This window comes from Ischnura elegans, chromosome 9, assembly GCF_921293095.1.
Source record: "Ischnura elegans chromosome 9, ioIscEleg1.1, whole genome shotgun sequence".
Taxonomy (NCBI): Eukaryota; Metazoa; Arthropoda; class Insecta; order Odonata; family Coenagrionidae; genus Ischnura; species Ischnura elegans.
The window spans coordinates 35,677,020-35,703,558 of NC_060254.1; the positions used below are offsets into that span (position 1 = coordinate 35,677,020).

General features: G+C 37.6%; 1 protein-coding gene across 1 annotated transcript in view; it reads left to right on the forward strand.

The window, feature by feature from the left end:
* LOC124164919 (mitoguardin) overlaps window positions 1-26,539 on the forward strand; it is a gene marked incomplete at its 5' end in the record, with an annotated part of 52,847 nt that overhangs the window by 17,161 nt on the left and 9,147 nt on the right. The window contains 4 exons of the mRNA XM_046542150.1: window positions 4,014-4,126; window positions 7,163-7,331; window positions 16,979-17,143; window positions 25,055-25,216. Coding sequence (XP_046398106.1) covers window positions 4,014-4,126; window positions 7,163-7,331; window positions 16,979-17,143; window positions 25,055-25,216 — 609 coding nt within the window. The remainder of the gene's footprint in view (window positions 1-4,013; window positions 4,127-7,162; window positions 7,332-16,978; window positions 17,144-25,054; window positions 25,217-26,539) is intronic.

Consider the following 26,539-nt stretch of genomic DNA (forward strand, 5'->3'; position numbering starts at 1 on the left):
TATTGTTCCCCGAGATCTCTCCTAAGAAAGTTGACTTTATTCATGAGATAGTTGTATGGCGCTGAAACGACTGTGACTTTTATCATTTCCAAATATGTTTTCAAAGATTTACCGCTATATTTTCCCTTGATCATTTTAATTTTGTGTTACATCATCCATTGTTTAGATGATCTCTCCATCTTTTGGGCTCTCACCTCGTTGCTTGTCTTAGGGTGACACAGAAACTGTTGTCACCCTATGACAAGCAACGCGGCGACAATCCGAAACATGGAGAGATCATCTAATCAAGAACGCCACGGAAAACTACGAGATAACAACTCATTCAGTTTTTGTCTATTATTTCTGGGATATATCTGCTGCGTTTACAATGATCGCACAATTTCAAAATCGTCTAGTTATTTTTTGAACAATCTCTATCACAATGGCATAGTTATGTTTCATTTTCACCATGCTGTCTCGACCTTCATTCCGTGCCTGTCGTGGATTAACTGCATCATCCCACAATAATGGAAAGACCCCCCCGAGTGACTAACCGAAGCGGCAATTGTTGACGCTCAGCTTGTCGTCTGGGCAACCGACGGATTCCCCACACTTTTCTTCCTACCATTGTCCATCTACACTTGTGGTTGTTCACGACCTTGCCTCGTGTAGGAGTTCGTTATAGCCTACGAAATGTTGCCTCTGGATCAAGATTGAATGGAACGCCGAGGCAATGGAGGGAGTGCACAAGGGGTACGTGGCTCCATTTGACCATCGCGATGGGAACTTGCTCTTTACGAAAACCATTTACGCTTGCAGTTATTTCGTTGATGTTCATGCTTGCATGATTCCCAACCCATAGGCGCTCTATGGGGTGTTTCTTTGTATGAATCATTCTGGCCAAGGGGACTACATGGAGCAGGCACCAGCCCGTGCCGATGAAGCTTGATTTTTGTTTCCATTAGAGATGGGAGTTTCGGTTCATCTTGAGGATTCGATTCACGTGATTTTATTTATGACGATGTTCTTTTCTTAAAACCGTTCATTATGAACGAAATCATAGACTTTTAAGATGCTTTTGATTGAAATTTTGCTTCTTTGGACTAACTTCAACATATCCTAAGATCAACAGAAGCCACGAATATAATGAGTTTGCACTTTAGCCAACAGTGGTGCTGTTTTGTATTCCTATGATGCGAGCAACAAAATCGGCCGAGGCAGTCTTGAGAGCTCTCACGAATATATCCTTTGTTTCCACTCGATACCCCTGGCACAGGGACTCGATCCGATGACTAGGGATTGGTGGATGGGAAATTTAAATGTTGGATCGGATTTCGACTTATTTTCAGCACTTTGTCACGTGAAAAAAATCAAATATAGTGTATTCACGCGCGTTTTTACGGTTGATAACTTTGAAATATTTTTCTTTATTATTTTCATTCATTGTATGAATTTTTATTCGCCCAATCTACAAAAATTAATTATTTTATGTAATTAGAAGATGTTTTAAAAATAAATTTTTAGATTTTTATTTACTCTTTCGGCATAGTCGTGAAACGAAACGAAAAACGCTCCTATGTACCAAACTTACAATTTTATCGGATCGTGTAGGATGGAGCAGGTAATAAAAGATTGCAGATTAAACCAAAGTGTGATTTGGTGGATTAGTTAACTCTCTTCTTAGCATTTTAATCTCTCTGGAAGCATTATCTTAGGGTGTGTTAACTACATGAAGACTGATGTTTTCCAACCTTTGTCTCGCTTTGTTGAATGCTATAATCATTGCTTTGACTTTGTACTGTTCCAGTTCCAATCTGGCAAGATTAAAAGCGTAAACTTAATCAATGAAATGAGTCTTGATCTGCCTCTGCCAGCTAGGGATGGAGTCCCCCCAAAATATTTTTTCGCTACCGGGATTTGAATAACCTTTTCCAGGTCGAGCAGCGGAGGCATTTGACCGAATGGGCTGGGTTTCGCATGATTTTGATTTCTCGGGTTTATGCTGGACTCGACCATCCTTGTTTAGTTTTGCCAGGCGTTTGGTCGTGACCAGACGGCGAAGCGAAGAAGGTACCACTGAAATCCTGCGTGTTGAACATAGGAAGAGCGTTTATGGACCGAGAATATCAATACAAGCACAGCGATTGTCAACAGGATCGGCAACACTATGAGTCTAGAAGAGCAACTGGATAAGCATGACGTACTTATTATCTAAGTCTACGTTTTTATTTTTCCATTGAAGATGTCAGTGTTGTTTTTTTGTCCCAACTCTGCTCGTGTGTTCTCTGTGGAGGCGTTCAAACGATAAAAAGATCCTCGGTATCGTTGGGAAACTCGCAGCTTGGATAAATTTACGTGTGCTGTGTGAGATGTTCCTGATTTTGCCCTGATGGCGAGGCCGAAGTGTTGAAGGGTGTCGAATTTGAGGAAAATATTTAGGCAGTGCAACAGTTTTATCACTATTACCGTAGTCAGTGTCTGCTCAAGACATTGTTGTTGGAACTGTGCCAACCTGGAAGTTGCAGTGATTTAATCTCTGCCTAGTATTGTCAGAAATATGAGGATTTACTAAATTTGTGTTATTTCAAGTGTTTTTGTGGCTATTCCCGTGATTCATACCACGTCAATATTATGAGCCAAAGCATGTCAGACTTCATCAATTAGGAAGATTGATGTTAGAAATTGGAATTTTAGGAGTAATATGAGGGTGTCAGGTGAATTGTGGTGGAGCTTCTCCTCCGATGTGCGGTCATTGACTCGTCTTAGATGGACTTAAGGGTTGGCTCCATGCATCTTCTAGCTCCTCAATAGATCAATCGCGTTTACTTTTCGTACCTGAGAGATTGTTTATGGGGAGATACGACCAGGGCCAGATTTAGGGTGGAGGTTACTGGGGTCATGACCCCCCACCAAATTTTATTTAAAAGATTCAGTTTTTAGTAGTTTAATTTATTTATTCGCATTCCACAAAAAATAGCTTATACTGGCCTTTTACGTTGGGGTTTTTAAAAAACATATTCAACAATAAAATGCGCACAAAGTACCTTGCCCTGGATAGAGGAAACCTACCCAGGCATGACTCGAGTCCGCGACCCCTTATTCAGCAGGCAAGGACTTTACCCCACTGCCACCGAGGGCGGCAAAATTGTTGAATAGAATTTTTGTATCCTTTTAAAAGAAATGAAGGGAGTGAATATGCAAATTCATGGCTACAAGTCCCAAACGTGAGAGGAGTTTGAGTAGCATTTATCGTAGAGCGTAGCACTCCTTACTGTAATAAGTTGTCTCTCTCTCTCGGGGGGTACTCCATAGTCTATGGACCTAGGCCGTGACCCCTGCCCACACAAAGTTGATGCTGAATCCACCCCTGTATACAAAAATATTCATGCCATAGTGGAATTGGTGTTATTTGAACCTATCCAGTGACTTTGGTTCATCTTGCAGCTTCAAAGTCTATAGTGACTCACTACATAGTCCTCCATCTGTCTTGGATCATAAGCGTAATAGTCACCCTTGTGGCATAATCGTGTCAAATGGATCGACCGAGTTAGTAACGAGGAAGTCCTAAGAAGGGTAGGAGAGCTGAGAAGCCTCATGAAAACCTTAATAAGAAGACGGAACAACCTTATAGGCCACATCTTGAGACATGATGGCCTGATGAAGACAATCGTTGAAGGACAAGTGGAAGGCAAGAATGGATAAGGAAAACCTCGAACAAAATATATGGAACAAGTAAAGAGAGATGTGAAAGAGAAGAAATATGTTGGTGTGAAAAGATTAGCTGATAGGAGAACTGAGTGGAGAGCTGCGTCAAACCAATCCTAGGATTGTTGACCAGTGATGATGATGATGATGATGTGGCATTATAAGATTAGCTTTGGTTGGAACAAGTTGTAATGCATGCATTTCAGATGTTGAGTGTTTTTGTTTACCCCCAACATTGTCCTACTCATGTAAATCCTCTTAATGTGGTGTTGTACTGGATTTATTGATGTTGCTCTAAATGGAAATCTAATGCTTGATATTGATCACAGGTGGCGGACCTGCGGGAGTTTGAGGCCTTTGCTGAAGTGTTCACAGATTATGATAACTTTCCACTCTACCAAACTGCCTTGAAGCAGATAGAAAATGGAGGCATTCCGTACAGGTGAGAGAAATTTATAGACTTTTATCTTAAAATTTCTTACTTGCACATGCATTGGAAAATTCTTGCAATTTTGTGGTGGTTTTCGAAATGAAAGCTTAAGCTATTATTGCTGGTCAGCAGTGGTGTCATGGTGCCGGAACAAGCTGGAACGCTGTTCCGGCAGTGGTTAACAAAAGGCAAAATAGTCTAGTAACACTTTCATCAATTTTGTAGCCTCAAAATTTCTAATAAATACATTCATAAGCAAAATATAAGATTTTATAATAAAATTTAAATAATAAGTTGTAATAAAGAATGCACAGAGTAATATTTCACTTCTAAAAATGAAATGTTAAGGAAAGTGTGTTCTGGCACTGCTAATTTTGCCATGACATCACTGCCAGCCAGAGAGTGGAATCAGATTTTAATAAAATATTCTAGGAATAACTTTGGACTAGCCAGTGATCAATGGCCGATCCATTAGGGATGGGGGAGGGGCAAATGGAGCTACTTTACGTGGATAACCTATTTGTAACTTCCTTAACAAGTTGTAAAAATAACATTGCATAGATATCCAAATTCTAATACCAGTGGACATTTAAAAATTGTTATACCAAACAGAATCCATAGGTAGCCTTATACCCCCCTATTGGATGGAAACATACACTCGATAAAATCAAAATGTATGGAGTTTGCCAATGGGTACAAAAGTATTTAGTAATATTTTGCGGTATATTTACTTTAACAAATTAAAATACAAGTAGGCTATAAACTCAGGGCCTATTTTACACAGTTTTCATATGCTACAATCCAGATTCAGGGGTAGACCCAGAGAGGGGGCTAGAGAGGCCTTGGGTATCCAATTTACACTAGATAGAATGCTAATTTTCTTTGGACCCCCAAAACTAGTGGGAGGTTACCCCCCCTCTTAATCCCCCCCTCCTATTTTGGATCCTCCACTACCAGTGGTGTAATTGTACACAGTGGCGGCTCGTGAGTCAAATGGGGGGGGGGGGGCACACTCCACCGAGGGATCAAATTTTTTGAATATTTTGTGTATTTTAGTAAGTTTTTCAGTCAATCTAGTGACCATTATGACTCACTAATATACAAAGCAATCACTAACACTAAAACACTAGCAATCACTAACTTGATTAACTCAACTACAGCTAGGCCTGTTTACATTAAAATAATTTACACATAATAAGTCAACATGTCACCAAAACAAGGTATTCTGCAACTCTGCAACACCAAGATTATACTGCCGCTGGGCGGCACGGCAAAGTCAACTCACTAGATACGTCGCTCTGCGCATGCTCGGGCGGCCCAAGACTTCCATAAGGCACAATCTTAGATGCGTCATAGCACCAGCAGCCCCCACCACTACCACTCTTCATGTAACTGCATGGTGATGGATTGGGATGTTCTGGCCAGCTCCCCACTGCAACAAATACGAAGTTCTTGTGCTATTTTTGCGTGTTTTTCCTACATTATCGACGTATGTGATTGAAAAAACACTTTGGTTGATTAAATGTATAATTATAATTGAATGGGTATTTAATTTTTTTTCCTTTTTCAAATCTTTGGGAGGGGCGGCGTCCGAGAGTCCTTATGGGTAAGCCACCACTGATTGTACATAGTCTCCTGCAATTGCACATAAATTGTGACATTTCCACAGAGGATAAATCTTTTTCCTATTTATCAGTGTACATATTTGATAGTTTAAAAATTGGGAAAAGCCTGTTTAAATTTTTTAAAATTTAGACTTAATTGTATATAGGAGGGTAGAAGTGAACTGCAAAGGAAGAATGTTTAGGCAGACCCACACAGGGAGTCAATTGAAAGTAAATTTTTGGGGATAATCTTTCGTTGAGCATTGATCAGGGATTGACAACGCACATACCATAGGTCACATGCAGCCCCCAAAGCAGTTACTTTTTAATAATATGTATCTTATACTCAGGATAATCACCATGCATATGATTAAATTGCTTGAAATAAGCCCATATATTATGTATTAAAAATATTTTATGAACCTTTTCGGATAAACATTCTATGCTTTTATTTCTATTTGGTTATGTGGCCTTCAGGCAAAAAAACTTTGCCACTATCTGGTCTAAATAATATGCACTGTAGTATAAGATGGAATATGATGAGTTTAAGGTCCAGTATGTGGAAAATTATCTATATTTTGTAGTTAAATATGTATATATTTCCTCGTAAAAAGCTTCTATGCAGTAGTAACAAGGGAGTGCTGTCTGTGCGTATATAGCTTGCTGCTAAAGTGATAAATTTAGCCTAGTGGAAAATATTTTCTCTCAGAAATTTTGTGAGAAGAAATTTCCTCTTTCTTCACATCCTGAATCCAGTTCTTAGAAAAATCCTAAACTCCATTGCACAAACATTTAATATTAAATAGGGAATTGTTGTGGTACCATGAATGCATGAACTACTTTTACCATCATCCTAGGTCAATAATCTGAAGATTGGTTTGACTCAGTTCTCACCTCTGCTCTCTTATGTGCTATTGTGTGGATCTTTTGATAGTTTTTTGGTGGACAACAGTCAAAAATAAGTACTCAGAATCTTTTAGCTTCATCTCTGGAAAATATGAATCAAGTGATGCATAATTGGGTGGCAATCTTTTGGAAAATATTTTCTTGCTTTATGGTTGTCTTTTGTTTTAGCATATCATAAGATTTGAAGTTACTTAATTAAATAGAAATTACTGAATTAAATATATATATGTTAAATGGCTAAATTGGCAATTGGCTAAATTGATTGGCTTGACTTTTCAAATGTAGAAAAAATATATTTGTTGAATATTGCTAATGAAAGAATATTTCAGCTTCTCTTGTGACATTTTAGTTTCTGAAACTTAAAGTAGATTATGCCAATGATATTATTATAGCTACTTTGAATGATTAGAAGAGTAATCTTTATGTACTTATTAATTTTAGTTGGTATTTAAATAACATAGAATAATAGTTAATATCCATTTCAGTTTTTTTGATGTCATGTGAATTTGGATCTGACAATGGTATAATCTTTTTACAGGTGCCTTCGCACAGAAGCTGTTAACTGTGTTTCAAATGTTGAATACCTTGGGAAACTGTACTGCATTCGCCTGGGATTCCAATTCTTGTTTCGACAGCCATCCACCTGGGTCTGGTTTGCTGATACAGGCCAGCAAATCCTTACTGACCTGCTACTATTTGCTGATAAGGTATTCATAAGAAAAAAAAATATTTGGTATTTTTTTATCAGATATTGTGAGGTTGATGATTGCTGATATATGTACAGTAGTGATGGCATAAATGACTCTTTTTGTGGAGCTGCCTCGCCACTCATAGCACACTCCTGAGAGCTGCTCGCACAGTGCGACTCAGCAAAGTGCTTCTGGGTTGAGGGGAGGGGGGCAGAGGGGAGTGGAAGAAAGGGGAAGAGGGGAAGGTGGTGAGGGGGGGATTCTTGAATGAACATTGAAAATGCAACATTTCCTAGATCACAATTAGAAAAATTGTATTCGAGTCAATTCCGTATTGCATAGTGTAATGTTTAACAGGTGGTATAACTGAGGAACCATTTCTGCCAATACATTATATCTTTCATAGAAGATGGAAAATATACATGGTCTCCTGTGCTTAGAGATGACGGCAATTCAAAAAATTCTGTTATAACAAAACATTCTCTCTGAAACTACATGATCATGTTAGAACAAATTTTCATTTTTGTCTCGTATTATTTTCATAAATTTGCCGTTGCTGAAAACATTTACGTGAGCATCTTCCACCATTTTTCTTTCACTCCACTTCTGAAACATGCAGGAGAGAGAATTATAATAAGAGTCATGTGAGATTCTTTAGAGTAGTACCCAGAAGATGAATCAGGAGAATCTTTCAAGCGGCATGAAAAGGTGAGCAGTGGGCTACCTGAAAATAGTGCCATGTGCTCCCTTTGACGTGCTAAACGTGCGATGTGCATCACATGGAAAATTTATGTGGAAGGAGTCGTGCGTGCATGGAGTCTGACTTCCATTGCTCACGACTCCAACATGCACGTTGTGCGGGAAGGGAGTTGTGTGTGCATGGAGCGGACTTCTACCGTTCAGGACTTCAACACCCACTGTGTGCGTGGAGCAGTGGCGCAGCAAGGGGGGTTTTGAGGGATGTAACCCCCCCCCCCCCAGAGCTCAGAGAAATTTTTAAGTTTAATCCATTTTACTTATTTGGATCAGTATTACTTATAGAATAGTGTTAGGATTTATCGACTATCCCTCGGAAAGCCGTAAAACTCGCCATTTTGAACCATTATTTTTCAAATTTTTCTGGAGGAGGACCCCTGCAACTCCTGCTTACCCTGGTAGGTATGCAATACACCCACACCCATAAGTATTAGTTGCACCCAAAACCCCCCCTAGCCTCAAATCCTAGCTGCGCCCCTGGCGTGGAGGGAGTGGTGTGAGGTCTGCGAAGGGGAGGGAGTTGCGACTCACCAAATAATACTCTCTCGCCTCGCAGCTCTATCTGCTGAGTCGCACATTTGAACTGACTCACTCGCACAGCGCCCATCACTAATGTACAGTGCATATGTTTTATGTGGGATGTATTGAGAATGGAACAATTTGCCTTAATGGAGCAGCTAACTCATTTACCCTAAGTGTAAAGTACCTGAAATGTAATCATTGCCAGATATTTAGTTGTTTTTATTCATTTACTCCCCATCTCTGAATGTATGGGAAAAAGGTTGTTCAATTTTAGTCAGCTAAATAGTGTGAGAACATTTGTTGTACCCATTAGCGGGCATGTTGCCAGAACTTTACTTTGGGGAGGGCTTGGGTTGTATCTGGGTTGCCTTTACTGGAATTGAATGTCAACTCTCACGCATCAGAGAACCATACAGTAACTTCTCGACATACAGACTAGATTACAAACAAGTGCTGAGACCTTGTTTGTAAGTTAAATTGGTTCCTAAGTTAAAAGCTGATGTTACTTGTACCGTATTACGACAGGAGAAATTATTCGCTTTAAACAGGAACATTCTGAGAGTAACCACAGTAAGTACTCAATGGCATGAGTGATTGAATCTTTGAAGTTTGTAAGTTGAGGACTTACTATACATTAGATTCAATGAGATATTAATTTCATTTGCACGATGTGAGAATGTAAACAAATTTGATTGTTACCAAAGGGGCATTCTGCTTTCAATCTACCAGCACAGGGGCCTGTTGGTCAGTCAAATCGTGCTTTTGTCTCTTTTCATCACCTAAAAGATAATGTTTAGATTACTACCCTCATTTTCATTCCCAAGTTTCATGATTAACCCTTTCGAGGCGGTATTTTCGACCCTTCCTAGAGGCCCCCTCAGCTCCCCCCAAAACTCCACCCATGCTCGGGTTTAATGCCTAACTCACAGGGCCGGTTTTAGCGGTAAACAAAGTATGTGGCTGTAAAGGGTGCCAAGCAAAAGAGCTCCCAAGCGCTCTGTCCAATATGTACATGCATTCATATAATTGGTTTTTAAGTTCTAAAAATATCACATTCAATATATAAGAGTAAGCACGTAATTAATTCTAGTGGATATTTAATTATAGACCCTTATTCCTTATATATTTGAAGTTATTTTAAAATGTATCCAGAGAGTGTCCCTACTACCTCTCTGGTTATTTTTGAGGGGGGCGAATTATTGTTTGCTTGCTGTAGAAAAATGTCTAGAATCAGCCCTGCGAACAGAGTGAGTCTAGGTATAATGGCCATGAGGATTCAAGAATCTGAATGGTTCAGTGGTCTGCACCGTGGCCCAGAAAGCCAAAAGTCTATGGTTTAATTCACTAGTCAGGGTAGTTTTTTCTTATCGTAATTAGTGATAATTTTCATCCTGTTAAGTCATTCTCATCTACTCCAATACCTACATCCTTGACCCCATTTCTCTTAATAATCTTGAACTGTTTTCCATCTCAGTGGCCACCCATAAGCAATAAGCAGGCTTCTATAAGGGACAACTTCCTCCCCCCCCCCCCCCCCCCCCCCTACTGTTTATGACCATGCTAATGGCCAGGTTTTTTTCTGGTGGACTAATCTGTATTCTATCTCCTCATTAGTTGCTGAACTAGAGTATTTAAAGCATAAGCGAATGGTAATTACTAATTTATCCAATCATCTTTATTCTATCATCCTTTGGGGTGGCATGTTTGAAAGAGTGCCTTTGTCCTGGTGGACCCACATTAAGTTCAAAAATCTGTTGATTACATTCTCCTTATATTGTTGGTTTGATTTTTATTTTATCTTGTTTTAGTTATTTTTCTTTTAGAATTACTGGGATGATTTAAAATTAAATTGTATTTTTTTATAATTAAATTTTAAAATTTAATTATAAGCCCCCCCCCCAAGGCCTCAGAGAAAGTTATAAGTTTAATCCATTCTACTTAATTGGAATAATATTATACATAGAAGAGTTCAAGGATTAATAAAATATCCTTCAGAAAGCTGTAAAAATCACCATTTTGAACCATTTATCCTCAAGATTTTCTGGGGGAGGCCCCCACACTTCCTGCTTACCCTGGCAGGTATTTCATTCCCTCTAGACCTCCCAGTATTACTTGTGCCTAAAACCCCCCTAGCCTTAATTCCTAGCTGTGCTCCTGGGGGTCTATTCTCTAACTCGAAGCTCCCGTCGTGGTAGCTTCGAACTAGCTACCTCCTACCAGAATTGGCTACCAAACCTATTCCCTAACTGGGAGTAGCTAATTCATACCGAGAATTTCTGGTAGCTTTCTTAGACCGGATATGGGGTATGAGAAATATTTCGTGCGAACTCAGTTTTTACTTTTAGAACCAATGAAATCGCTCGTTTCATTTCGTTACCTGCGGGAAAATCATAATAATGTAGTCGTTCTCGGCTGACTTTTTTCTTCTAGTTGAAATTAATGTGCTTTTTAAATTACGAAATGGTGTGTGCCTTTAGCTTTCATAATAATAGAAATACGTAGAAATAATTATATTTGGCTAAGCGGCTTTTAAATCAATTCAATAGTTTCGATCGACGCAGCAGTTTATGTCACGATTGATAATCATGTAGGCCATGTAAATATGATGAAGAGAAAATGTTAGTAAACTACCAACACATTAAACCAATGCTATGACATTGTCGTTGTAATTCCCGAGAACTTTTCACTCATCGCTCCTTATGCTTTTGCATGTTTGATGCAAAAATTTTGATGACCAACTGTTTCTGTGCAGAGATTGTTCCTTCTTGCACTGCGAGAGATAATCGCAATAACATGTGCATACGATAAGTGTATATTATTTCGGGAATATCTCCAACAAAGTTAATGGGAAGGTGGAGAAAATTATGTTTGAAAGTTACGTCATTTCACTCAGATTGGCCTAAGCAATCATTTTAGGCTCACAATATGCTTCAAACGATATTTACACAAAACTCTACTGTCGTGCCGTTCTCACGACGGCTAAATTAATATTTAAATGGTTTTATGAATCAGTATTATATGCCAACCGCCAACCTACTAGTAAGTTTTTCCTACATTGCTTTTCATTTGTTCTGGAAAATGCCTTTCAACTAGTGATGGGCAAAGTCGATCATTTTGGTGATTCAATCATTTTGACTCGAGTCACATATATGATTCAATCAATTGATTCAATCATTATGATCGAAAAGACTCAAATGAATCAAGATCGAAAAGACTCAAAGGAATCAATATCGAAAAGACTCAAAGGAGTCATGATTGAATAGACTTAAAGGAATCATGATCGAAAAGACTCAAAAGGAATCAAGATCGAAAAGACTCAATCAATGGATGTAATAAATCACTTTGAATAATCGAATAAATACTGCCTCATCTGCGAAGAGCATTGGTAACGCTGATTGCTATCCATATTATCATTTCATATACTATTTTGATTGTGAATTCCTAGATGAGTAAATTAGATTGCAAAAATGAAGGAAGTAGTGTCTTGACAATATTTGGGAAGGCAAAACTGCCACAGTTTCTTAACCCTAATAGAAGAATTTCTAACTATATATCTCAAAATATAAAACAAAATACACCACACACATGAATCTGATCTGCAGGATAATTTAATGAACGGCACAATAAAATGTTAACAGCTTTAACTTCTACTTCTTAACTTTCTCCTGCAAGAGTCATCTTAATATTTTCCTTTTACGTGTATTGGTGTTATTAATACCAATAACTGTTGGAAAACATATAAGAAAAAGATTACACCAGTATTCAGTTCTTTATAGCATAGTATTTACTTTTCTCACAACTATTTCTGTCCTGTCGAAAAGAGATCAATCATGGATTGTTCCAAATTTTGAAATAAACCGGAAACCGGGATGATTGATATGAAACCGGAAGTCGGAGTGATTGATGATTGATGATCGACTTGTTTAACAAAATGAATCACGAGTCATTTGATTCACCTAGTGATTCAATCTTTTTGATCAAATCGTTCATGATCGACCCATCACTACTTTCAACTAAGCGTGATGGTTTAGGTGTAGAGCTACTTGTTGATATCTTTGGGTGGGTTTTCATTATGTTGTTATCTACCAATTTCTCTACACACTCTATCAAAAAGTGTAATCGATCCAAATGACCTTTATCTTTTTTGTATATAACATATGCATTGAAGCAGCACATATCAATTAATCGTAGAAAAATTTTCTTATAAAATTTTTTTAGCCTATTACGGGCAGCCGTGTAGGCCACCATAACTCCATCTCCCAAATCTACGCCGCCCATATTCTTGTTGTAATCCAGGACAACATTCAGTTTTTCTTGCCTTCTTCCTCTCTTTTCAATCATTGTCTTTTCGTCATTATGAATAGAACTGAGCATCAACACGTCTTTTTTGTCCTTCCATTTTAAAACCATAAGTTTGTCCTTGAATCTTACTATATGTTCATTTTTCTGTAATTTTTTTGTTTTTATTTCCTTGGGGATTCCGACTCTGTTTATCCTCATTGTTCCAACAATATCTGTATTTTTGTACACAAGAGTTCAGCCAAATGAATTGAGGTATAGAAATTATCTAAGTAAATCCTATATCCTTTATTCAGTAAGTCATGTGTTAACTCCAAAACAATTCTTGTTGATTGTTTTTCTTGTGGGTAGTTCGAACCATAATTTGTGTCCTTCCCTGTGTACAAAATTATATTTTGGACGTATCCAGTTTGGCTTTCACTCAAAATAAACAACTTCATTCCAAATCTAGCTCTTTTTGTACAGATATATTGTTTCCAAGACAAATTCCCTTTCCACAATAAAAGAGATTCATCTACGCATATTTCTCGTTCACATACGTAAAAACTTTTAAACTTTGCTGACAAATTATTGATGATTGGATCAATTTTATATGTTTTTCTATTACATGTGTTAGGATCAAAACTTAGATTGTCTGCAAAATGCAAAAATTTACATAATAAACCAAACCTGCTTTCGCTCATAGTTTCATAAAAAAATGGTGTTTCAATTATTCTTCTCCTTGAAAAATAAAGTTCCAAAGCCGGTTTTCCAATTATTCCTTGTAAAATTAGGAGCCCCAAAAAAATCTTCATTTCAGCTTCATTTGTATCCTTCCATTTTCGAATTCTTGAACGTGGTTTTAACTCAGGATTTTTATCAAAAAATTGAGCGGCGTACAAATTTGTTTGCTCTGTAATTAATTTGAAAAGTTTCTCATCTAAAAACTTCTCAAGATAAAACAAAGGAACTTTTTTTGGAGGAGTATCGAAAGTTTTTCCAGGATGTGCAGTGAAGGGAAATGGTGGTCTTTCTACATTTTGAGGTAGCCATTCTTCAGAAGCAATGCTGTTGCTAGGGCAAACTTTATCAACCTCTTCACTCTCTTCATTCTCAGTATCACTCAATTCCGTATCATAGTCAAAATTACTGTCAGATGAATCCGATGACGAACTCATAATACGTTTCCTTTTTCTACCTGCCGGTGCATTGATTTCGTCATCGCTGATATCACTTTCATTCATTTTGATGGATAATTATAAAAATGTATTCTAAAATAAAAATGTTGGAAATGTAAAAAATATAAGTAAATGATATATAATACGAAAATAGGTAGGAAAGTGTAAGTACGTACCCGCCACCGCTCACCCAGAACACGTCCAACCACTCCTAAAAGCGAAATGATACTGATTTCCTCCGTATCTTAAGTTCAAGTCGAGACATGTATGGATGATAATAATGTATTCTAAAATAAAGAGGTTAAAAATGTAAAAAATATAAGTAAATGATATATAATACGAAAATAGGTAGGGAAGTGTAAGTACGTACCTGTCGCCACTCACCCAGAACACGTCCAACCACTCCCAATGGCCAAATGATACTGATTCCCTCCCTGTCTTAAAATCAAGTTGAGACATGCATGGATGACTAATATCTTTGTCGTTCAAAAATATATGTCCCGCCCGTTCCAGGGCTCAACTTATATTTCAAGGACGTATTCATATGTCCTACCCGTACCCGATATTGATTACGTTGGACGTATATATACGTCCCGCTCGGTTAACAGGTTAACCCTGTACATGGTAACTAGTACTTTTCCTTCTCTCAGAAGGTACTTTTAGCTAACATCTCTGATAAAATTTGCCATAGAATTTAACATTCAAAGTTTTCAAACAATGTCTGTGGTGGGTTGGAGTATTTGAGGGAAGTTGCTCTTTTTCTCTAACAATAGATTTTGTTAATGTATTTCGGTCTTTAGCCAGGCAGGCAGTGATAGATTGCCAAAAAGGCTAAGTAGGTAGGTACCTATGTATCTATAGGCCCCAAGGATTTAGAAACCTCAGGAGTTAGTTTCCCCTTTCTTATCTAGTGACTCCCCTGTAGCTCCCGAATTGAGGAACCCTGATGCTAGAGAAATATTTTTCAATTACCACTTGGATAAGATTGGATTCGAAGCAAAAAGGTAAATCAACTGTAGGTCTCTCTAAAGGATAATTTTAGTCAATGATTGGGTCTCCTAGGTGTTCTTAACAAAATCGATGTATGTGTGTGTCTATTTCACTTTGGTAACTGAAAATAATTCTTTTGGAAAATATTTTCTATATTGTGATGTGTAGCCATTGAAATTCAATTCAATTCATTTATTTACGGGATAACCCATTAACATATTCTTACATATAGTTTTACATATGATAAACAATACAAAATACTGAACACACATGCAATAAACCCAGAAAAAGAAGAAAAAAAATCTATACAGAATTGCACATCAATGAATAAAACATGTAGAGAGATACAACAAAATAAAATTTAAAGTATAAACATGTTCTCAAGTAAAAAAGTTCATCTTTGCCACAGGTGACATTTGAATCTGGAAAAGGATATTGAGAAATCGTAACTTTGGCCGAGTCTATTAAAATTCCTTATCATTCTAGATAGCGGGGAGTTAAAGGCATAATTTGTTCTATGGTAGTTAATAACAAATGGGTGCGGATTTCTGGAATTATGTCGGGGTGCGTTAAAATTTACTAAAGAAAGAAGAAAGGAACAGTCAATATAAGAATTAATAATTTTGTAAAGGAATAGGGCATCAATGGAGGAACGCCTGTCAGATAAGGATTTCAGATTTAAAAGGGATAGAAGATATGAAGTATTGTAATCAGAATGAGGTATTCCTAATTTGAAATTAATAAATTTGAGAAATTTGTTTTGGACCCGTTCAAGCCGTATTGAGTCTGTATTATAATAAGGTGACCAGTTTACAATAGAGTATTCTAATTTTGAGCGTACCAGAGCTATATAAATAGTCCTTAAAGCATGAAGATTGTTAAATTTTAGACAGGTTCTCTTTATGAAACCTAAATTCTTTAGGGCATCGCAGACAGTTCGGTCTAGATGTACCTTGAATGAGAGCTGGCTGTCAAACCAAACACCTAAATCGCAGACAGCAGTAGGTCTACCTAATACAGTGGAATTAATGGTATACTCATGATAGTAGGGCGTGCAAGAGTGATGGAAAGTCATTACACTACATTTTGGTACATTGAGTGATAACTCATTTGCATCAGCCCACTGCACTAGTTGGTCAATGTTTTTCTGTAGCACATGAGAATCCTGCAGGGAAGCAATATGCTTATAAATCTTTAAGTCATCAGCAAAGAGCAGGAAGTTAACGTCATCGAATATATTATGAATATCATTTATAAAAAGACAAAATAGTAAAGGTCCTAGATGACTGCCCTGAGGTACACCAGATAGACAGGAAAACGGCTCAGAAAAAATATGATTAATACAGACCATTAGAGATCTGGATTTTAGTAATCTAAATGGATTCTGGATTTGAAGTAATTTTAGGTTTCAATTTGAAATTCAGATTGAAAAGTGCTATGCAGGTTATTATTTAAATAAGAGGAGGATGTATAAAATGTTTTGCTTATAACTCCAATATGCCTGGAGAAAGTTTCAATTGTTGGGCATGATGGCCATATTTGAATATTCTGTTAGCCATAGTACCAATAAACAGAGGGCATTTCAAAGTTTTTGGTGAGTGGGGGCAGGCTGTGAATGACATTTGAAATGAACAATGAACATTTATAGCAATGATCACATTTGTATTTACTAAATAATAATGAAAAAAACTAATTTATTATTAAAAATTAGTTAATTTATGAACTTAAATTTTTATTACACACTATTGAGAACACTTTGAAACTTCCTCTTTGTATCGGTCTAAAGCTTGTTCGTTTTGGATTTGTTCTTGAACGAATACAAAATTTTGAAAATGAGGCCATCATTTAGAAAAACTCTGTATTTTGTCATTAATATATCCACTATTAATTCATAATTAGGTGATGAATTAGATGCACTGATTTTGCTTTTCTACTTTCCAGGATCCCAAGGACTTCCTAATTGCATATGAGGATATGCTCAGTTTTCTCCAGGCCTTAGGGGGAAGGGATGGACCACAAGCCAATTTCCAAAATTCAGTAAATTCAAAAAAAATGGAAGAGAGATCTTCATCTCAGCAGTATTCAAACACAACTACGTGGGCAGATGTAAGTATATTTACACTCTTTTCCCTAATTAGTGTGGTAATTATTGACTGTGGTGAAACTTGATTTCTTCAGAAGGGTATCTTTCATATAATTGTATAATGTGACTCTACTAGTAATCTGGACATCATTGAGGTGTGAGGATTGATTTAGACACGGTTACATAATTTACTTGAAAAGCTTCAGAGTATGGAAGTTTTTCACTATCTAGAAGGGTCATTTAATGTTGATAAATAGTCTTATCTCTGAATTTGTGTGATCTATCAGAAATAATATATAAGAATATATAATATATAAGAATATCTATCTATTTCGGGTATTGCTGTGTTTTCTACACAGCAGAAATCTATTCTCTTACTTTTCCAACTTATTTCTGATAGTTTTTTTTTTTTTCGTCTGAAGACTTTCACAGCTTCTTTTATCTATGTTGCTGGTGGTTTTTCGGGTATTGCTGTGTTTTCTACACAGCAATACCCGAAAAACCACCAGCAACATAGATAAAAGAAGCTGTGAAAGTCTTCAGACGAAAAAAAAAAAAAACTATCAGAAATAAGTTGGAAAAGTAAGAGAATAGATTTCTCACCTAAACTTCCTCATGGATTGGGGGATTTCTGGGGGTTAAGTTCCAGCAGTAATGGCGGTCCGAGCAAAATCACCATTCTATCCAGTGTCAATTGGATATCCAACGTGGATACCCCTCTCCGGATTTGCCTCTGGATTGTAACATACCAAAAGCGTGTAAAAAAGGCCCTAAGGTTAGAGCTTATTTGTAGGGTGCGAGTAGTACTTTTTGATCTCGAGTTGAGTTGAAAACTACTCGCGAGTATTGAGTCAAGTGTGGTAATTTCTGGACCAAGCAATATATCAAGGCACGGTCCAATATATTCTCATTTATCCAATCCCCTTGAAAATTGTCTATTCTGAATGCTTAGCATGATGTAAAAAGGGAACGACAATAAGGAATGTTGATGGTAATTGTGTCAGGTTTTGGAGATGAATGAAAAATAAAGTGTCTTTAACAGTTCCATGAGCACAATTGAAATGAATTAACCTGTTGTAATGTGTAAAAAATTTAATTAATATACATATCCATGCTACTTGGAGGAGCCCTGAGTAAAGGCATTTGCACAATTGCAATAAAGACTAAAGTTGTAAATAAATATTGTAATATCTGATCCTTTCAAATTATCATGCAGAAAAACCATTGGTTCTATATGTTCAGACTACAGATTTTCATGCCTCCTTCTTACAGTAATGCTGCTTGCTGAAAATTGCCTTTTGCTACGCACTTGTGTGGCTGGACAAGTACTTTCTAGCAGAACTTGTAAGATTTGAGAACCTTGGGAATTTTTATTAAAAATTATATCAAATATTTTTATGGATTTTTGAATTTTCTTGGAATTTAATTGGACGAAGCAAGCAAAATACAGAGCATAAATTTAGTTTTGTATACGAAAAAAATCTTAAATTCTCTCTTTGTTTAATAAATTTTGGCGACTCTTGTTTTGTAAGTTCAAGAGGGAAAATATGACTTAGCAAAGGGATAAACGAAAATTAATATCGGATGTTCCTAGAAATCAAAAAGGCTAAAACATGGCACCACTTGTGAAATCAAACATTGGAAAAAACCGGCATTGTCCATTAAAACCTAAAGGTAACATATTTTCTCCAAGAAATCTTAACAATTTTTGTGTATTATTTTGGCGTTTGTTAAGAAAATGGGGTAGGGTATAAAAATATCACCTAAGAAAGTATGAACGATGCAGTGGTCCACTCTGATTACTTCTTATGCGCTGCTGGGTCGGAAGATGGAAAGGTATTCGGCAGTCACGTCTCGTCGTTGACTACTATAGAGCTTGACTGTTATGTATGCAGCAAGCTGAAACTCCCAGACCAAGGCATTAGACTTCACATGCTATGCTGCTCATCCCAACATGAATTTAAAGCCTACCGGTGAAATTCAGCAAGTCTTCATAATGGCTTAACAACTCATAACAGATTTTCCAGTAAATAGAAAGAAATTAGCAACAGCAGGCGACTGGCTGGTGAAGATACAAAGCATAATACAAGTACTTTATCCTTGTGGCGGAAAGAAAAAAAAAACACTAGGGAGAACCGAACGTATGACCTTTGTATTCACAGATTTACACAATATCTGTTACACCACGGCAACCGATGAGTGTGCAAGGCATAGTTACCATTTTAAAATCCAATGATATGCTGGTGCATGAATGGAAAAACTGAAATTATTCAAGGTCCTCATAATCTAACATTTATGAATTTTAATTTATGGTCTGATGATGCTGACCCGATGAATGCAATATATATATTAGAGATTCCTTCCGGCATTTTTATATTATTCTACACCACTATTCTTGTGAAATTACGTGTTTTTCTTACGACAATCGTTTCGCCATCATTTCATAAAGGTGAATGATTTTCAAATTATGGCCATAAGGCGTTATATTTCTCCTCATAAGATAGAGATGCCATGAATAAAAAATATTCTTATACGTAAATGTCTTAATGAATACTCTGAAACGATGGGATAATAACAGCATCTACGGAAGTGCTAAAAGTTTGGCATCCATTTTGTCATTACTCTGGATGTTTGTCAGCCTGGCTGTAAGAAACCCATAACAAGCTTACTTGATAAGCACCCTAATTTCTTCCATTCACCTTATCTCAATGGCTTATAATGTGCTAGCTGGGCGGGATTTTAGAAGATTTTTCTTTTCTCAAAATCTTTGTACCGCTTCTTCATTACTGACGTGTTCAATCCATTCTATCTTCATCTTTCTTCAGTAGCACCACATTTTGAATGCTACCACTCTTGATTTCTCTGCTGCTGTCCGTGTCCAATCCTTGCTCCCATATAGAAATATGCCCTACATGTAGCATCTGATGAATTGTTTCCTTATTTCTGTACTTGTATTCTCAGTTGTAGGTAAATCCTTCTTTATAAAGCCCTTTTCTTGCATAAAGCCCTTTTTGCCTGTGATATCCTACTGACTATTTCTCTCTTTCTTGCTTGGTCAATGCGCAGGCCACTATGCTATCCAGGTTCCTTAATTCCCATAGCAATAGGGTGGTTTCCTATTATTGTTTTACTGTCAAAATGGAAAGGTTATTACTCATAGAGTATGCATTTCATGCTTCTATTTTTAAATGATAATATGTACATATCTATTTTTCGCGATTAAATGAATAGTGAAAATTTTCAAGTGCGCAAAAACGCAATGGCTAAGTATGAATGATGGGAAAAGCCCATGTGACATCATTCTGATTCCCTCTACCGCCGTGTGAGATGACCTTGGGGTGAGGATATGTGCGCCACTGCAATGCAGGCTGCTAGCAGGTAGCAGAGTACCCTGCTAGCAGGTAGCACTTGGCTTAAATAAGGATTATTAATACCTTATCAAACGAAGGACACCATAACCGACCATAGGCAGTTTTAATAGGTGATTATTAAGACATGTTTCCCTAAGCTCTGTGCCTCATGCATGCATTGGTAATCTCAAACGATGTAAAACTGCTATTTACTCATATAGAAACTAGGTCCCTGTGGCGTCACATAGAGTGGCATCGCGTGGGCACCAATCTGGCCTTTTTCAAATGAGGTTAAAATTGACCATTGCCATTCGTCCAAATCGGTATTTCTAAAATCAAATAATTTGTATATTATGAATACTCTAATGGCAGGTAACGAAACGCAATCAATGCCTTTCGTTTTCTTTGATGAAGGGAGCTACCCTATTGTACTGAGGCTCATGGTACTACTCATGGCACGGAAAGCCAAAGATCCGTGGTTCAATTTCTGGTCCACGGGAATTTTTTCTAATGGCAATCCATGAATATTTCACCGCCGTTCATGCAGCAGGATTTGAAATATTACACATACCGCTTTGCATGGTTTTAGCTCAGGTTTGAGGCTCTCATTTGGTTGTGGCTTCTTGGAAGTCCTTTCTTCCTTGCGTTACCATGCTTGATGGACCATGAGGGCCCAAAATCTAGTACTATGAGCCTCAGTACAATTGCCATGGGAATAGGGTGGTTTCCTATTATTTTTTTATTACCTAAATCGAAAGATTATTACTCGTGGAGTACACATTTCACGCTTTTAGATTTTTAAATGACGATATCTATTTTTCGCGATTAAATTAAAAGTGAAAAATTTCAAGCTCGCGAAAACGCGATGCGTAAGTAGGATTGATGGGAAAAAGTCCGTGCAACGCATTTCTGATTCCCCCTCCCGCCTTGTGAGGTGACCTTGATCGAGGCTCTGAGCGCTGATAGGACGCAGGATGCTAGCGGGTAGCTGAGTACCTTGCTGGCTGGTAGCGCTTGGCTAAAAAAGGTTTATTAATACCTTATCAAATGAAGAAAACTTTCTGACCTTAGCCAGTTTTAATAGGTGATTATCAAGACATGTTTCCCTGAGCTCTGTGCCTCATGCATGCATTGGTAACCTCAGACGATGTATAACTCCTATCCTCTTGTGTAGAAACTAGGTCCCTGTGACGTCACGTGGAGTGGAATCGCATGGGCGCCAATCTGGCCTTTTTCAAATGAGGATAAAATTTGACCCTTGCCATTCGTCTAAACCGGTATTTCAAAAACCAAATAATTTGTGTATTATGAATACACTAATGGTGGGTAACGAATCGCAATCAATGCCTTTCGTTTTCTTTGATAAGGAAACTACCCTATTAAGGAACCTGGATAGCCTTAACCTATAAAAATTAGCCTATAAAAATATATATGTATTTGTGATGGTATGAAATACATAATTAGAAGTTAATTTTGATCTGCAGCACTGGAGATGTGCACGTAAATTTTTCATGTGGTGAGGAGTTTGAAATTCATTTTTATTCCACTGCACTACACTCTCAGGAAAATATCAAAGATTTCAACTGCATTCCACACTTTACCATCGTTGGGTTAAAACTTCTACTGGGATAAAGTCAGTTATATAATGATGTATGTATTGCTAAGAACATGCAATAATTTAATGTTCATGTGTTTAACACCTACAGTACGTATATAAGTAGGTATCTTGTAGAAACCTTGTAGACTGTCCACTAGGCCGGCCCTTATTTTTCAGAATTGCGAAAAGTTATGTTTTCCTGGTCTCAAAATGATCCAAATGAGGTCTATATTCACATGTTAAAATTTGGTTACTTTAAAATAACGGCAACCCGTGCCCCAAGGGCCCTAAGTACTAAGGACCCTCAATTGAGTTTTTTGGGGTCAAAAAGTGCTATTCCTATGTAAAACGTAAAAGTAAAGCCCTTTAGGGCCAATTTTCTGTTTGTTTTGATCTATCTTTAAGGGTTTAGGAGATATCGTCCGTTGTAATGTAATCCCCCCAGGGCGCCTCCCCGCACCGCGGCACCACTGAGGTACGGCCCACACCACTTACTACAGACTTCCCCTCAACCCCCTCCCCTCCCTCGGAAAAGACTTTGCTCCTGATGACAAGATTTACATGCTAGTGGTGCAGTATTGAATAGGTTGTTCCTCTGGTGTCATGATTAATGTTGTTAAAGCCTATAATGTCAATTTTAACCCTTCAACGCCGTCCTATATACTAGGTACCGACCCCTTAAACCTTGATTTTTTGCCGCCATACGGCCGCGAACCATTCCAGCAGGCTTTGTTCCAAAGTGCTCTGTTATGTACAAAATATTATAAGCATGTGATACAATTGTATCTATGAATTATAAAGGAATGAAGGGAATGAGCTCCAATAATAGTTAGAAATATTCAAGGAAGACGAAACGAGATAGTCAGTTCACGGATGCAGATCACTGTAGAGAGATACTTCTTGTGTATAGTGTGCAAGGGATAGAAGGTGCTAAGTTTTTTAGGATGTTAGGAGAAAAGTGGTGAAATAAATACTTTATCATGAACGTGATGTTCATTTTAAGAATAGACCAACAAGGAAAGAGTGTAATCAAGACTAAATCCAGGCATTGAATTGGTAGGAAAAGAAAGTGAAGAAATACTCGGCTCAAATTTACCTACAGTGAGAGAAGTACTGTGTGTTTTCTCTATCACCTAATGGGTTCGAAATTTGTAAGACTTAGTGCGAGAAAAACCGTGAGAAATGCGTCTCAACCATGGTACAAAACTAGAATTCCTGTTATTACGGTAAATAAGGCGATTTAAAAGTAAGAAAAATGACGCAAAGAATGGATGAACGTGCAACGACATAAAGAGACCGCGAACTACAGTAGAGATGAAGAGAAGAGAATCTTTCGTAAGAAAACTTGATGACTTGTTTGAAATTGCAAGGAGCGGTACCATTGAATTTTTGACGCACGACGGGGAAAAAGCAGTTAATCTCTCGGATAAATGTACTTGGGCTGAAGAAATAAGTTCTTACGCAAATAAAGAGAGGAGAACGAAATACAGTTAGTGGTGGAATAGATTTCAATATATTCAAGAAGAAAGTAAAAGGTGTGGTTGTCCGCTCCTAACAGTGCCATAAGAATAAGAAATACAATGAAAATGTATTTTATTTTGGTTAATGTACCGAAATTCATGGACAGAGTGAAAATAAATTGATCTATTCGTTTGGAAGTATTGTTATGGCAATTAAATTCTTTCTAAGGTAAGCACATTTCTTCAGAGGCTAGATCTTGCCAGTGTGAGCAAAGTCTTTGCCGAGGGAGGGGAGGGGGTTGAGGGGAAGTCTGTAGTAAGTGGTGCGGGCCGTACCTCAGTGGTGCCGCGGTGCGGGGAGGCGCCCTGGGGGGATTACATTACAACGGACGATATCTCCTAAACCCTTAAAGATAGATCAAAACAAACAGAAAATTGGCCCTAAAGGGCTTTACTTTTACGTTTTACATAGGAATAGCACTTTTTGACCCCAAAAAACTCAATTGAGGGTCCTTAGTACTTAGGGCCCTTGGGGCACGGGTTGCCGTTATTTTAAAGTAACCAAATTTTAACATGTGAATATAGACCTCATTTGGATCATTTTGAGACCAGGAAAACATAACTTTTCGCAATTCTGAAAAATAAGGGCCGGCCTACTGTCCACCTATTGATAACTAACGTTGGTGATGATGATCACTCATGCATGGATGATCATATGCAAGAACCATCATGAGGAAATGTTCAATTGAATGTAAAATCTTTTGCAGAAATAAATTTTACAACATTGAATGTGGAAATGATAAATAAGGCTAATTTTTACATTATTTTGATAGGGAATGGATCGTTAATGCATGAAAACAATAAATGCAAAGACGTGAAATCTGACTCTATTTCTCTTCTTTTGTGGTTTTTTATGTTTTTTATTATTAACTAGCTGGCGACCCAGCGTTGCTTGGGAAGGATGGTATATAGAGAAGGGAAAGCTTGGAATTCATGGTCATGTTGACCTCTCAATCGTAAAATATGGAAGAATGTAAAAAAATAGTGATTTGTCGGAATGCATTTGTTTTGGACCGCAAGGTTATTCGTGGACCATTTACCTATGAATGGTGAAGTTGCGAGAAAAGGCAGTATTAGAACTGAAATTTGCTATATCGGCCTTCACCTTGCACACAGCGAGCTCAAAGATATGCAAACATGGCAGATTGAATGGGTATGTTATCGGTAGGTGGGACAGTAAGCAGAGATCAGGTCAGGGGATTGGGCTCCAGGTGGCACTGAGCGCACTTGCAGGGTTTGGTAGTAAGAAAATGATGCAAAGGACGCATCAGACAAGACCAAAAGTTGCACTCCAGGAGCATGAAATGCACCTATACATATATATGTACTATGGCTGCAATCTGTGCGGCCATATAGAAACGCATAGTGAACAGACAAACAGACATCCTCTTTTATATAGGTATGTATAGATAAAATAATTAATGATGCTTGTAATTAATGATATTGAATAAATTCTTTCATCAATAGGTGGAGGAAGAGTTAGCCACTAGAGGAGTGAAAGCCATGACCTTCTTTGATGTCGTTCTGGACTACATTCTGTTGGATGCCTTTGAAGACTTGGATGACCCTCCATCTTCTGTTACGGCAGTGGTTCAAAATCGATGGCTCTCAAGTGGATTCAAAGAAACAGTGAGTAATTAACCTATAGCATCTAGATCATTTCTTTGTCATGTGCCATGGTGTGGAGAGAAAAAGATTGGTATTCATTAGTGGGCCGAAATACTTCATTTAAAACAAATTTAGAGGTGGGTTTTTTCTTCATTTTCATTGATTCCGGTTCTGTTTCGGTTCCCGGCATCGATTCTTGGATCCGATACATGGTTCTGATTCTCATTTCAGCTTCTTCGTTTCTGTTCTCAGTCCTGGTTCTCTGTTCTGGTGTTCAATCAAGTGCTTTATTTTCACTGCTAACTTTTTAAAAGTTGTCTTCAATTTCAGTTTTGGTATTAGAAAAACTGCCTATAACACATGAATTTATAATATAGCATATTAACCCTTTTGCTGCTATGAACGTATCTATATGCTACGTTCACCTGGTAGACCTGCGGGCAAACGTAGCTCCTACATTTGTCATGGTCATCCCTCTCCGCGTTTCCAGACTTTCTCTTTTTCCTGGTATTTTATTGCCATCCTTTCTGCGGTTGCTTGAACTTGGCTAAACCTGATGGCAGAGAGCACAAAGGCATCTTTCGAGGACAGGACACCCTCCCCATGGGGAGTGCTACCTGGAATATCCCTTCTCTAAGAGAGAGCTCCCTTCTCTCTGCAGCGCATTCATGATGAAAACAATTCCAACAAATCCAAATCCTTACATTTCCTAGGAATTTATTTATCTAGTCATTGTCCATTAGCCGGGGAAACTTATTTAAAGCATAGGTCTCTCTTTCATATACTTTTGGTGGTGGGTCTTTTGCTCCTGCCAGTTCTGTGCAAAGTTCAAATCGGCTGAAATATGGTTGAAATATTGAGGAATATGGTTAAAAATCAATGGATTTCATTACTTTTGGTATCAAATCGCTGGTAAAAATGTCATGCTGGCCAAATTTGAGGAAAAAATCCATTTACATTCGATTTACAAAAAGTCATGTTCAAATATTTAAATTCCCATTATGATTCTTAGAAAGGGCTCAATTGTATTCATGGTCTGTCGTGAGGGGGTAGGGTGGGCAGTCCTTGATTGAGGGTCCACTAAAAACTTCAATAAGGGCCCACTGCTTGCTTGAAAAATGCCCAGGGCCAACGGAAAAATATCTTCCCCGCTCGTGTCCCGCACACAGTGGCAGAAAAATTTAAAGGTTTAAAAGTATTTTTCATCAAAAATTATTAAAAACACTTTAAATATGTCACACTAGAAAATTGTTCAAAAAGGATCTTGATATAATAATTTATTTTGGTATAGAGTCTTTTAGGCCTCGTTTTTGATTCCAGTTCTAAGCTCAAGAACCAGTGGAA